We start from the raw sequence: 14284 nt of genomic DNA, 5'->3' as shown, positions 1-14284 counted from the left end.
AGTGAGCTGAGATCCAGCCACTGCACTACGGCCAGGGCCGCAGAGCGAGACTCCGTCTCAAAAAAAATAAATAAATAAATAAAAAAAAAAAAAAAAAAAAAAATAACATGACTCGGCCGGGTGCAGTGTCTCACGCCTGTAATCCCAGCACTTTGGGAGGTCAAAGCAGGTGGATCACCTGAGGTCAGGAGTTCAAGACCAGCCTGGCTAACATGGTGAAAACCCGTTTCTACTAAAAATACAAAAAATTAGCCAGGGGTGGTGCACGTGCCTGTAATCCCAACTACTCGGGAGGCTGAGGCAGGAAAATCGCTTCAACCCAGGAGGTGGAGGTTGCGGTGAGCCAGGATTGCACCACTGCACTCCAGCTTGGGCAACAAGAACAAAACTCCGTCTCAAAAAATAAATAAACAACACAACCCAACTATATGCTGCCTATAAGAAGCCCCCTTTAAATAGAATTATAAAGGTAGGTCAAAAGGAAAAAAATGGAAAAAGATATGCCATGCAAGCACTAATCAAATGAAAGCTGCAGTGTCTATATAAATTGGACAACAGATATTTCTGATCTCAGAACAAGGAAAATTACCATAAAGAGGGAATTACATAATGATAAAACACGCAATTCACCCAGAAGATACGATCCTAAATGTGTACACACCTAACAACAGAGCCTCAAAATACGTGTAGCAAAACCAGATAGAGCTGAAAGTAAAATTGGAAAAACAATTGTAGTTGGAAAGTTCAACACTCTTCTGAGTAATAAAGTAATATAATTGCATACAAAATATCAGCAAGTATAAAGACAAACTGAATACCATCATTAACCAACTAAATCAACTTGACATTTATAGAAAACTGTCCAAAAACAGAATGCACATTCTTCACACTGTATGTGGTACATTCACATTAAAATTTTTTTAATGTTATTTTAAAATTAATAAATGAAATCATTCAAATATATTCTCTGACCGTAATATAGTGAAATGAGAAATAAATGGTAGAAAAATAACAGGAAAAAAGCCTCCAATTGCTTGCAAACTAAATAACATATTTCTAAATAATTCATGGGTAAAAGAAGAAGACTCAAGGGAAATTAGAACATTTCATTTGTGTTCAGTTCAAAATACCAGAATTTATGGGGGTATAGTTAAAGCAGTGGTTAGAAGGAAATTTACAGTATTAAATGCTTATCTTAGAAAAGAAAGGTCTCAAACCAGAAATCTAAGTTTCTACTTTAAGTAACTTGGGAGAAAAAAAAAAAGAGTTAAATAAACCCAAAGCAAGCAGGAGAAAAGAAATAATAAAGAGCAGAAAATCAATGAAATTGAAAACAAAACAACAGAAAATGAAAACAAAAGCTAGTTCTTTGAAAAGACTAATAAATCCCTATACAATCTGACAACGAAAAACAAGACACAATTGCCAACACCAGGAATAAAAGAGGGATACCACTATAAACCCAAAATGCTATAAATAATTACATGCCCATAAATTCGACAATTCAATACAATTTATTGCTCAAAGGCCATAAAGTACAGTAAAAATTCACTCAAGAAGAAGTAGATAACTTAAATATTCCTGTTATCTATTAAATAATCGGAATTCATAGTTTAAAATACTCTGAGAAAGAAAACCTTAGGCCTGTGCCAGGTACCGTGGCTCATATCTATAATTCTAACACTTTGGGAGGCCAAGGTAGGCGAATCACTTGAAGTCACAAGTTCAAGACCAGCTTGGTCAACATGGTGAAACCCTGTCTGCACTAAAAATACAAAAATTAGTCGGGCATAGTGGCACATGCTTGTAATCCCAGGTACTTGGGAGGCTCAGGCGGGAGGATAACTTGAACCTAGGAGGCAGAGGTTGCAGTAAGCCAAGATCTCACCACTGCACTCCAGCCTGGGTGACAGAGTGAGACTCTGTCTCACACACAAAAAACAAAACCTTAGGCCCAGATGGCATCACTTCCCAATTCAACCAAATATCTAAAGAAGAAATGACACCAATTCTACACAATCTCTTCTAGAAAATGGAAACAGAGTAAAAATAAAAACTTACCAATTCATTTTATAAGGCCACCATTACCCAGTTTTAAGACTTACTATACAGTAATTAAGACCATGTGGTATTAACGAAGGAATAGACACACACATCTTGAAACAGAAAAAGGAGTCCAAAAACAGGCCTAGACAAATATGGCTAAAGTACAAAGGCAATTCAAAGGAGTAAAGGTTGTCTTTTCAACAAATGGTATTAGAACAACTAGACATCCATATGTAAAAACAAACAAAAAACTTGGCCTAGCCCTCACACTTACACAACATTAACTCAAAGAAGATATATATCTAAATGTAAAGTGTGAAACCATAATACTTTTTTTTTTTCGAAATGGAGTCTAGCTTTGTCACCCAGGCTGGAGTGCAGTGGCACGATCTCAGCTCACTGCAAGCTCCGCCTCCCGGGTTCACGCCATTCTCCTGCCTCAGCCTCCCGAGTAGCTGGGACTACAGGCGGCCGCCACCTAGCCCAGCTAATTTATTTATTTATTTTTGTATTTTTAGTAGAGACGGGGTTTCACTGTATTAGCCAGGATGGTCTTGGTCTCCTGACCTCGTCATCTGCCCGCCTGGGCCTCTCAAAGTGCTGGGATTACAGGCATGAACCACCGCGCCTGGCCAACCACGATACTTTTTTATAAGGAAACATATGAGAAAATCTTCATGACCCTTGATTAGGTATGACTCCAAAGGCACAATCCATATAAGGAAAAAAATGACAAGTTGAATGTAAATTAAAAAAAAAAAAAAGTCCTGACCGGGTGCAGTGGCTCACGCCTGTAATCGCAGCACTTTGGGAGGCCAAGGCTGGTGGATCACTTGCGGTCAAGAGTTCGAGATCAGCTTGGCCAACAGGTGAAACCCCGCTTCTACTAAAAGTACAAAAAAATTAGCCGGGCATGATGGTGCATGCCTATAATCCCAGCTACGAGGGAGGCTAAGGCAGGAGAATTGCTTGAACCCAGGAGGCGGAGGTTGCAGTGTGCCAAGATTGCCTCACTGCACTCCAGCCTGGGAGACAGAGCAAGATGCTGTCTCAAAAATAAATAAATAAATAAATAAAAAGAAAAAAAGAGAGAAAAGGCAAGCTATTGAGATGGAGAACAGATCAGTGGTTGCCAAGTGTTGGGACAGAGGTGGGGTATGACTTGAAAGGTGAAGGAACTGTTCTTTACCCTTATAGTGGTGACAGTTACAGGAATCTATGTGTTAAAACGGATAGAAGTATATGTTTTAAATAGGTCAAACTTACCATATATAACATTTGAAGATAATGAAAAAGGGCCAAATGTAACTAATGGTCTTTTAATAACTCCACTGCTATTTCTATTTTTATTGAAAATTACCACCAAAGCAGAGACAGTTTCCAAAAACAATAAATGTATTACAATTACAGAAACATAATCCCAGCACTTTGGGAGGTCAAGGTGGGCAGATCATGAGGTCAGGGGTTCAAGACTGGCCTGGCCAACATGGTGAAACCCCATCTCTTCTAAAAATACAAAAATCAGCCAGGCATGGAGGTGGACACCTGTACTTCCAGCTACTCAGGGGGCTGAGGCAAGAGAATCGCTTGAACCCAGGAGGTGGAAGTTGCACTGAGCCGAGAGTACACCACTGCACTCCAGCCTGGGTAACAAAGTGAGACTCCATCTCAAAAAAATAACAATTACAGAAACAGACTTTGGACTTCCATTTCCAGAAACAGGTTAGAAATGTTTTCCAATACTGAATTCCCTCAAAATGTTTTTTAAAAAGATGAGTTTGTGTTAAAGTAAGGAAAACACTGGGAGCCAGAAACAAATACAGGCAGTTCCCTTATCTGAAACATTTGGGGCCAGTAGTATTCTGGAATTCAGAATTTTGGAAGGTTTTACAGGGACAACACATTAAGTTTAACAGACAGCATATTAATTAACACTCCAGCACCACCTGGGACAATACCCCATAATCAAAAACTATCATATTTCTGCAATAAGTACAAACCTGCACTCATATAGGATTAGTACGAGCACCCAAGACAAAAATTCAGTTTTAAGTGGTACCAGAAGGGTAGTGACACAGGCCCCAGCTGCATGGCAAAAGAGAGTGCAAACACCTGAAATAACCTAATTTATACAGAGTACATAGAGAATTCCCACAGATAAAACTCCAAGAAACATGTTCACAGCCAAAAATCACTAAAATCACAAGCCACCAAGAGTCTGAATCTGAGGAAACAAAGAAATGCTGAATCAGGTCCACAAAAACTGTAGACAGTAGAATTATCAGACAATAAATATACATTTAATAAAACTAAAGAAATAAAAGATGGGATCAAAAGTGGGATGAAGTGTGAAAGGAATAAGAAACTACAAAAAATGATCCATAGAAATAAAAAATTCAGTAACTTTTTTTTTTTTTTTTTTTGAGATGGAGTCTCGCTCTGTCACCCAGGCTGGAGTGCAGTAGCCGGATCTCAGCTCACTGCAAGCTCCGCCTCCCGGGTTTACGCCATTCTCCTGCCTCAGCCTCCCGAGTACCTGGGACTACAGGCGCCCGCCACCTCGCCCAGCTAGTTTTTTGTATTTTTTTTAGTAGAGACGGGGTTTCACCGTGTTAGCCAGGATGGTCTCGATCTCCTGACCTCGTGATCCGCCCGTCTCGGCCTCCCAAAGTGCTGGGATTACAGGCTTGAGCCACCGAGCCTGGCCTAACTTTTTTTCTTTGTTTGAGCTGGGGTCTTGCTTGTTGCCCAGGCTAGTCTCAAAACTCTGGGCTCAAGCAATCTTCTCACCTTAAGCTTCCTGAGTAGCTGGGAGTACAAGTGTGTGCCACTTCACCCAGTTTACAATAACTTTGTGATGAAAATAACATGCGGCCAGGTGTGGTGACTCATACCTGTAATCCCAGCACTTTGGGAGGCCGAGGCCAGGTGGATCACTTGAGGTCAGGAGTTCAAGACCAGCCTGACCAACATGGTGAAACCCCATCTCTACTAAAATATAAAAATTAGCGAGGTGTGGTGGTGAGCGCCTGTAATCCCAGCTCCTCAGGAGCCTGGTTGAGGGAAGGAAGGAGGGAGGAAATAACACACTGAAAACTTGATTCAGTAGCAGATTAGACCTCATTTTAGTTCACTGAGAATGAGCGATCTAAAAATCTGAAATCACTTAGCCCTTTGAGACACAAAGAACACTTAAGATGAAAAAGAAGAACATGAAGGCTGTCTAATCAAAATCCCAGGTAATAATTAAGAGTATAGAATTTCTAAACTAATAGAGAAGAAAAAAAACAGGTGCTCTTGTCAAAATGCTTCTAGGTCCACATTTACTGTACAACCTAGGGGAAGTTACCTAACCTTTCTAAGCCCTGGTTTTCTCATGTGTAAATAAGATAATCATGCCTACTACCTGCATAGAGGTCTTGTGACTAATAAATAAAATCCAAATATACACTAAGCACAGAACGTTTTTTTTTCTTTTGAGACGCAGTCTTGCTGTTGCCCAGGCTGGAGTGCAGTGGCACGATCTCGGCTCACTGCAAGCTCCGCCTCCCGGGTTCATGCCATTCTCCTGCCTCAACCTCCCAAGCAGCTGGGACTACAGGCGCGCGCCACCACGCCCGGCTAATTTTTTTGTATTTTTAGTAGAGATGGGGTTTCACCGTGTTAGCCAGGATGGTCTCGATCTCCTGACCTTGTGATCTGCCTGCCTCAGCCTCCCAAAGTGCTGGGATTACAGGCTTGAGCCACCATGCCCAGCCCTAAGCACAGAACTTAATAAATGTCACTTATTGGCCATTTTAAAAATAATTTTTAAAAATTTTATCTGCAAAGTGCAGTAAAATATTAATAAAATTAAGACTGAGGGAGGAAATAAGGCTATGTGGATAATGGTTTGATTTCAAAATCAGTGGAGGAGAAAAGTAGGACATTTGACCCTTCTTCATTTACTAATTCTGATAACACACTTCTTAGAAGGTCCAGACACTCCAGATACCCCTCCTGCTCCTTTTCCATACACCGATCTGACTCTACTACACTCTCCAAATTCTCCCAAATTTACAAGTAGTTAGAGGAGGAAAAAAAAGATTCCAATCATTTTATTCCTCATCTGAAGTTCTGCTTTGTAAATTAAAAAAAGAAAGTGAGACACACACGTACACACAAGAAAATCACATACTCACTTTTCATTAGTTTTCCTGACAATTCTTTTAGCGGAGAAGCAGGACTATTTTTACTGGCTACTGTAAGTGTAGAGGAAGATTCTTGGGTTTCCATGGAAACTTGATGAGTTCCTGCTCTGGCCCTTTCAAGATGGAGAGAATGGGCACTGTCATATTCCTGGGAAAGCAGCAAGTGATTCTGAGTGCTGTTAGTTCTATTATTCAGGTCAATTCCTTCTGAATGAGTCATAAACAACTGTGCTGAGCTGGAATCCTCCAATCTCTTGTCAAGAGAATCAGTTAAAAAAACTGCTGTAGTTTCGTGCTTTTTAGATGGAGAGACAGGCTCAGCCAGTGAGCTCTGCTTCACTGTGTTTAGACTGTGTGCTCTTATTCGTGACCAAGTTGTTGAGTGAAAACTTTCAGCTTCTAACCAAAATTTCACCAAATGCTCCATTCGCCGAAGTTCCATGAATTGAATGAAGTAAGGGAGGACAACAGTGTCATGCAAGACTTGTTCAAGGGTCTTAGAAAGGCTTGATTTGGTCTCTTGAGTCTGGTAGTCCAGACAAGATCTGCCTAAAAGATAGAGGCAAAAGAATTAGCAGTTCAGCAACAAATAATTTCAGATTGACAGATTAGTCGATCACTTTTAGCAATAACTGGTACCAGAGACCTTTAATAAAGTTTACTTCCTACCAACTAAAATAAATTTAAAAAACTACAAATACTATGCTTTTGGTTTCTAAACAAAGTACAATTCTCCAAAACTTGCCTAAATTATTAAAAAGTTCTTCGTAACTCAATAATTCTCATATCTCTTTTAATGGCAATTCAGTACAAATTCTTTTTTTTTTTTTGGGGATACTCTTCACTCTTGTTGCCTAGGCTGGAGTGCAATGGCATGATGTCGGCTCAATGCAACCTCCACCTCCCAGGTTCAAGCGATTCTCTTGACTCAGCCTCCTGAGTAGCTGGGATTACAGGCACCCGCCACCACGCCCAGCTAGTTTTTGTATTTTTAGTAGAGACGGGGTTTCGCCATGTTGGTCAGGCTGGTCTCAAACTCCTGACCTTCGGCAATCCATCCGCCTCAGCCTCCCTAAGTGCCGGGATTGCAGGCGTGAGCCACCACACCCAGCCCAGACCACGTAAATTCTTAAGAAAACAAACTTATGATACTAGTTCCAAAGAAAAGGGGCCAATAAAATATTAAAACTATACTCAACCTCATTAAAATTCCAGAAAAGCAAATTAACATAAAATGCATTTTTGCTGTCAAATTAGATTTTTTTCAAAAATTATTAAGCAGTAACAAGGGCACAGGAAAACAAGCAACACTCTCATTCACTGGTCATGGGGATGTAACTGGCAAAACCATTTTGGAGGAGCATTCAGGAATAGATAGCAAAGTCTTAGCAAACTGCATGATTTTCAATTCAGTAATTACACTTGTAGGCACTTATCCTGAGGGAAAATTGTGGATATATCTACAAAGATGTTATGAAGTCAGCATTATTCATTCATAGTAGGTTAAAGAGTAGCTTTGAGATCGTATCTTGAAAAATGAAACTAAACTTAATAAAAAATCATTTATCTTATATTTAACTAAATTTAAGTTATAATTATAACCACAAGCTAATTGTTAGGAAAAACAAAAAAAAATTTTTTTAAATTGGCTTTCATAGCAAGATCATAAAGATGGTCATTCTTACAAAACTGACTGAGGGTTTCATCAATTTGTCAAAAGAGCTTTTCTTAATCCGTTGATCATAAAGATGGTCATTCTTACAAAACTGACTGAGGGTTTCATCAATTTATCAAAAGAGCTTTTCTTAATCCATTGATACTCAAATCATTTTTTTGAAGTACGCCATGTCATCATCATCAGTCTTACTGTCAATGTCAACTAGTTCATCTTTGTCAACATCACAAACTTGAGGAAATTCTCATCTTCTGCGAGATTTACAATTTCTTTTAATTAAATTCTATGAGATAATGCTAGATTCACATGAAGTTGTAAGATAAAATACTGAAAGGGCCAGGCGTGGTCGCTCATGCCTGTAATCCCAGTACTTTGGGAGGCTGGGGCGGGTGGATCATTTGAGCCCAGGAGTTCAAGACCAGCCTGGGCAACATGGTGAAACCCTATCTCTAAAAAAATAATAATACCTGGAGATCCCTTGTACACTTTAGTTTCTCCCATGGTAACATCTTGCAAAGCTATTGTACAATATCACTCTAAGATACTGACAGTGATACAACACTCTAACTTATTCAAATGATTTCCCCAGTTTTACCTGTACTCATTCCTGTTTTTAGTTCTTTGTAATTTTATCACATTGAGATTTCTGCATCCACTGCCAAGATAGAATTTCAACATCACAAGGATCCCTCATGTTGCACTTTTATAACTACACCCACTTACCCTTCTCACCTCCTTGTCTCTAACATCTGGCAAACACTCATCTTTTCATTTCTCTAATTTCCCTATTTCAAGAATAGTATCCAAATGGAATCACACTGTATGTAGCCTTTAGGGATTGGCTTTTGTCTGACAGCAAAATTCCCTTGATAGTCACCCAAGTGGTTGCATGTATCAACAGTTTGTTCCTTTTTATTGCTGAGTGGTATTCCATGGTATGAATGAACCAGTTCATTCACCTGCTGAAGAACATCCAATTTTTTGATATTAAGGTGCTATGAACATTTGTGCACAGGTTTTTGGAGGAAGGTAAGTTTTCATTTCTCTAGGAAAAATGCAGAGTGCAACTGCTAGGTCATATGGTAATTGCATGTTTCACCTCATAAGAAACCACCAGCCAAGCATGATAGTTCACGCCTGTAATCCCAGCACTTTGGGAGGCCGAGGCGGGCTGATCACCTGAGGTCAGGAGTTCAAAACCAGCCTGACCAACATGGTGAAACTCCATCTCTAAAAATAAAAAATCAGCCTGGCATGATGGCAGGCACCTGTCATCCCAGCTACTCAGGAGGCTGAGGCAGGAGAATCACTTGAACCTGGGAGGCGGAGGATGCAGTGAGACAAAATTGGGCCACTGCACTCCAGCCCGAGAGATTCGTCTACAAATAAATTTAAAAAACAAACAAACAAACAAAAAAACTGCTTAGGTCAGGCATAGTAGCTCACGCCTGTAATCCCAGCACTTTGGGAGGCCCACACGAGTGGATCGTTTGAGTCCAGGAGTTCGGGACCAGCTTGCGAAACATGGCGAAACCCTGTCTCTACAAAAATACAAAAATTAGCCAGGCGTGGTGGTATATGCCTGTAGTCCCAGCTACTCAGGAGACTGAGGTGGGAGGATCACCTGAACCTGAGGAGGCTGAGGCTGCAGTGAGTTATAATCACGCCACTGTACTCCAGCCTGGGCAACAGAGTGAGACCCTGTCTCAAAAAAAAAGAAACTGCTGTTTTCCAGAGTGTCTGTACCATTTCAAATTCTCATCAGCAACTTATGAGTGATCCAGCAAAACTTACAGTTTTACTCTGTGAGCCACGTGCATTTTGTTTGCTATGTATTATTGCTAAGTGTGACCCACAAACACATTGACACTGGTTTGAATACACACAAAAGTAGAGAGAGACGTCAAAAGAAGGACTGATTTTATTAGAAGTCTATTCGTTCATGGATCTTTTTTTCAACTTATGACAACATGACATGCAATTTTCTTTCTTTCTTTCTTTTTTTTTTTTTTTTTTTGAGACGGAGTCTCGCTCTGTCGCCCAGGCTGGAGTGCAGTGGCCGGATCTCAGCTCACTGCAAGCTCCGCCTCCAGGGTTTACGCCATTCTCCTGCCTCAGCCTCCCGAGTACCTGGGACTACAGGCGCCTGCCACCTCGCCCAGCTAGTTGTTTGTATTTTTTAGTAGAGACGGGGGTTTCACCGTGTTAGTCAGGATGGTCTCGATCTCCTGACCTCGTGATCCGCCCGTCTCGGCCTCCCAAAGTGCTGGGATTACAGGCTTGAGCCACCGCGCCCGGCCATGACATGCAATTTTCTAAGTGCAAAAATTTGGTTAACAAATACTGAGAAAATAAAGGTATCCTGCATATGTTTTTGTTTTGGAAGAACTTATTTTAATATAAAGGATTTTACCATATATACTGTGATTTGCTTCTCACTTTTAAACATGCCTTAGACATTTTCCCATGTCTTTTTTAGACTTCTAAATGGCTACACTCAGCCAGGTGTGGTGGCTCACGTCTGTAATCCCAGCACTTAGGGAGGCCTACGTGGGAGAATTGCTTGAGGCCAGAAGTTTGAGACCAGCCTGGGCAACACAGTGAGACCCCGACTCTATGAAAAAATTAAAATATTATCTGGGTGTGGTGACACATGCCTGTAGTCCTAGTAACTCTGGAGGCTGAGGCGAGAGAATAGCTTGTGCCCAGGAGGTGAAGGTTGCAGTGAATCATGATCGTACACTGCACTCCAGCCTGGGCAACAGAGTAAGATCCTGTCCCCCCCAAAAAAATAAATAGAAACAAATGGCTACACTATACGCCAGAGCAATGAGTATACCACAGTTTGGTTATTTTCCTCTAACAGATATATCTATGTTGTCCATAATTTTTTGCTATCACAAACAATACAACAATGAATAGCCTTAAACATACATATATACATGTGCATATGAATGAGCATATCTGAGGACTAGGTCTTAGAAAGAGTGGCCTAAATGACATGCACATTTTATACTGATTTCCAAATTGCTTTCCAAAGAGTCTTCAACGAATTACATTATCACTAAATAGGAGGGGTATTTTTCCTTGCATCTTCACTAACATTCAAATTGTCAAACTTTAAATATATGCTAATGTGGGTCAGGCGCGTGGCTCATGCCTGTAATCCCAGCACTTTGGGAGGCCGAGGCGGACAGATCGTGAGGTCAGATTGAGACCATCCTGGCTAACTCGGCCCATCTCCACTAAAAATACAAACAATTGTATTGTTTGTATTGTGGAGGGTGCCTGTAGTCCCAGCTATTCAGAAGGCTGAGGCAGGAGAATGTCGTGAACCCGGGAGGCGGAGCTTGCAGTGAGCCAAGATCCTGCCACTGCATTCCAACCTAGGCGACAGAGCATATATATATATGCTAATATGTTAGGGAACATTAACTGATTATTTTAATTTGCACTTCCCTCAGTAATAAAGTGAAGCATCTTTTTCATATATTTATATTTAGTGGTCTGACATATTTCTTCTGGAAATGCTTGTTTTTCTACTGGGCATGCTTTATATTCTATACTTACAGAAACACAACACAGTGCTAACCATTATACTTGTAGTTGTTATTTTGAAGATTTTTTTCCAAAGCATCTTCCAGTTATATAGTTCTGTATCCTATGACAGAAGTTTCACATATTGTACTCAAATCCTTCTGTTGCAAGTTAACAAAAAATGATAGTTACTTACCCAGGTCACCAAAATGAGCGGCCTCCATGTGGCTTGGCTGCTTCTTAAGTGTGGCTGTCCTGCTACTTGAAAAGGAGTCCATGTTGGCAGAAATGGCATTGATTGCAACATGACTTGGTCCTGCAGCCTCCAGCAAGGCATGATTTTTAGTGCTTTTTTGTGGGGAATGTACGGATATTGAAGCTATAATTTTTCAAAAAATTGTTAAGAATTAAACACAATTTGATAGCCTAAAATTCTCATAAGGGGGCTTTCAGAGAACTTTAAAAAATTAAATTTTGTAACATTACTCTTAAGTCAGCATACTCAGCAAAAAATACTTTACAGGAAAAGTAACTTAATCAAGTGGCAGAAAATTGGGAAGAAAACACGCTATTTTTTTTTTTTTTCAGACAGTCTTGCTCTGTCATCCAGGCTGAAGTGCAGTGGCACGATCTTGGCTCACTGCAACCTCCGCCTCCCAGGTTCGAGTGATTCTCCTGCCTCAGCCAGGAGAGTGGCTGGGATTACAGGCATGAGCCACCACACCCAGCCAGAAAACATTCTAATATTATTTATAATTCTCAAAATACTGTGCCAAAAAGTTAAAAGAGCGAGATCTTTCTCTGAGAACTTCTATTGTGTATAAAGAGTAACAAAGCCAGAAAGCATTCTAAAATATGGATTATTTAAAAATCCTTAAACCTTGCTTGCTTTAGGAACAAAATTGAAATTGCAGAATAAATGCTTAGGGTGGGAGGAAACCTAGAAAAACATTCCTTAGGCCGGGCGTGGTGGCTCTGCCTGTAATGGCAGTACTTTGGGAGGCCAAGGAAGGTGGGTCACCTGAGGTCAGGAGTTTGAGACCAGCCTGACCAACATGGTGACACCCTGTCTCTACTAAAAATACAAAAAATTAGTCGGGTGTGGGGGCAGGTGCCTGTAATCCCAGCTACTTGGGAGGCCGAGGCAGAAGAATTGCTTGAATCTGGAAGGCGGAGGTTGCAGTGAGCTGAGATCGCACCACCGCACTCTAGCCTGAGCAATAAGAGTGAAATTCCATATCAAAAAAAAAAAAAAAAAAAAAAAAAGAAGATAAAGCACACTCAAAATTCATAAAATATATTTTTAGTAGTCTGAAGAAATATCAATATCACCCTTTTGGTTTCAGAATAAAGATAATTTCAGTCATTCAATAATAGTTGTGGGAATTACAAAATGAAGAGTGACTATCTTCAAACTATTTTTTCAATTTTAAAGGAAGGTTTATTCTTATTTTCATGAGAAATTGGAAGGAGCAAAATAATTTTTAGCTTATTTATAAACAAAAGCCAGTTTTCGTGTTCAGACAAGTATGAGTCTATAGGAATGGTGAGACTCTTGCATTGTTTCTTAATTAGATGTATATAATATAAAATGCTATTAACTCATTTGTACAAGGCTTTCCCTGGTCCCTCTAAACATCTCTGTTAGAACTAGCAACTTATTTTTACCACGCCTTCCTCATAGTCTATCTTTCTTGGTTTCCATGGTATCATACTCTCTTAATTTCCTCTTCTATCTGCTCATTCCTCTCATTCTTTTAATATCCATTTATCATTGCCCAGTGTGTCAGATATGGTCTGCTTCTTTGGCTCCTCTTCTTGAGACTATCTGTTCTTCTTTTATTCTTTCTGCTAGAAAGCATACTTACTCTCAAATCTTTAATTATTACTAGAGCAATACTTTTCAAACTTTTTAAAAGCTGCAACCTCCTTTGCTTACCCCCAAAATAAACTTAACAAGGAGTCGGGCGCGGTGGTTCATGCCTGTAATCCCAGAACCTTTGGAGGCCGAGGCGGGCGATCACGAGGTCAGGAGTTTGAGACCAGCCTGGCCAACATGGTGAAACCCCATCTCTACTAAAAATACAAAAAAAATTAGCTGGGCATGGTGGCGCGTGCCTGTAATCCCAGCTACTTGGGAGGCTGAGGCAGGAGAATCTCTTGAACCTGGGAGGCGGAGGTTGCAGTGAGCCGAGATCTCGCCACTGCCCTCCAGCCTGGGCAACAGAGCGAGAATCTGTCTCAGAAAAAAAAAAAAAAAAGTAATTCTGGCAAATTCAAGGGGAACATCTTACACCCTCCACATGGACTCTTTGCAACAGCTCCTGGGGTACACCTCTGCAGAGCAGATGAGAAATCCCTGATCTCTATCTGTGACTTGTCTTTGACCTGGACTTTGGTCTTGTATCACTGATTACCCGCTACTAGGCATTCCCACCCACACTGACTTTACCATCTTCAGCACAATCTATCTAAATATCAACTTAAAACATCATCGTCGGCCAGGTGCGCTGGCTCAAGCCTGTAATCCCAGCACTTTGGGAGGCCGAGACGGGCGGATCCCGAGGTCAGGAGATCGAGACCATCCTGGCTAACATGGTGAAACTCCGTCTCTACTAAAAAATACAAAAATCTAGCCGGGCGAGGTGGCGGGCGCCTGTAGTCCCAGCTACTCGGGAGGCTGAGGCGGGAGAATGGCGTAAACCCTGGAGGCGGAGCTTGCAGTGAGCTGAGATCCGGCCACTGCACTCCAACCTGGGCGACAGAGCAAGACTCTGTCTCAAAAATAAAATAAAATAAAATAAAAAATAATAAAAAATAAAATAAATAAATAAAT

At 40.6% G+C, this 14284-nt stretch overlaps 1 protein-coding gene across 4 annotated transcripts in view; it reads right to left on the bottom strand.

Moving 5' to 3' along the window:
* The window catches only part of AKAP10 (A-kinase anchoring protein 10), a 79785-nt gene that overhangs the window by 50576 nt on the left and 14925 nt on the right, over positions 1-14284 (bottom strand). For 3 of the 4 annotated variants that reach the window (XM_017895771.1, XM_017895768.1, XM_017895772.1), the window contains exons 3-4: positions 11645-11827; positions 6228-6785 (exon numbers count right to left, since the gene is read on the bottom strand). In XM_017895771.1, the coding sequence (XP_017751260.1) occupies positions 6228-6785; positions 11645-11726 (640 nt within the window). In that variant the 5' untranslated portion in view covers positions 11727-11827. The remainder of the gene's footprint in view (positions 1-6227; positions 6786-11644; positions 11828-14284) is intronic. The other variant, XM_017895770.1, reaches the window with a different exon arrangement.

The sequence above is a fragment of the Rhinopithecus bieti genome, unplaced genomic scaffold (genome assembly GCF_001698545.2).
Source record: "Rhinopithecus bieti isolate Rb0 unplaced genomic scaffold, ASM169854v2 scaffold_28081, whole genome shotgun sequence".
Classification (NCBI taxonomy): Eukaryota; Metazoa; Chordata; class Mammalia; order Primates; family Cercopithecidae; genus Rhinopithecus; species Rhinopithecus bieti.
This window is presented reverse-complemented; position numbering and strand designations above follow the sequence as displayed.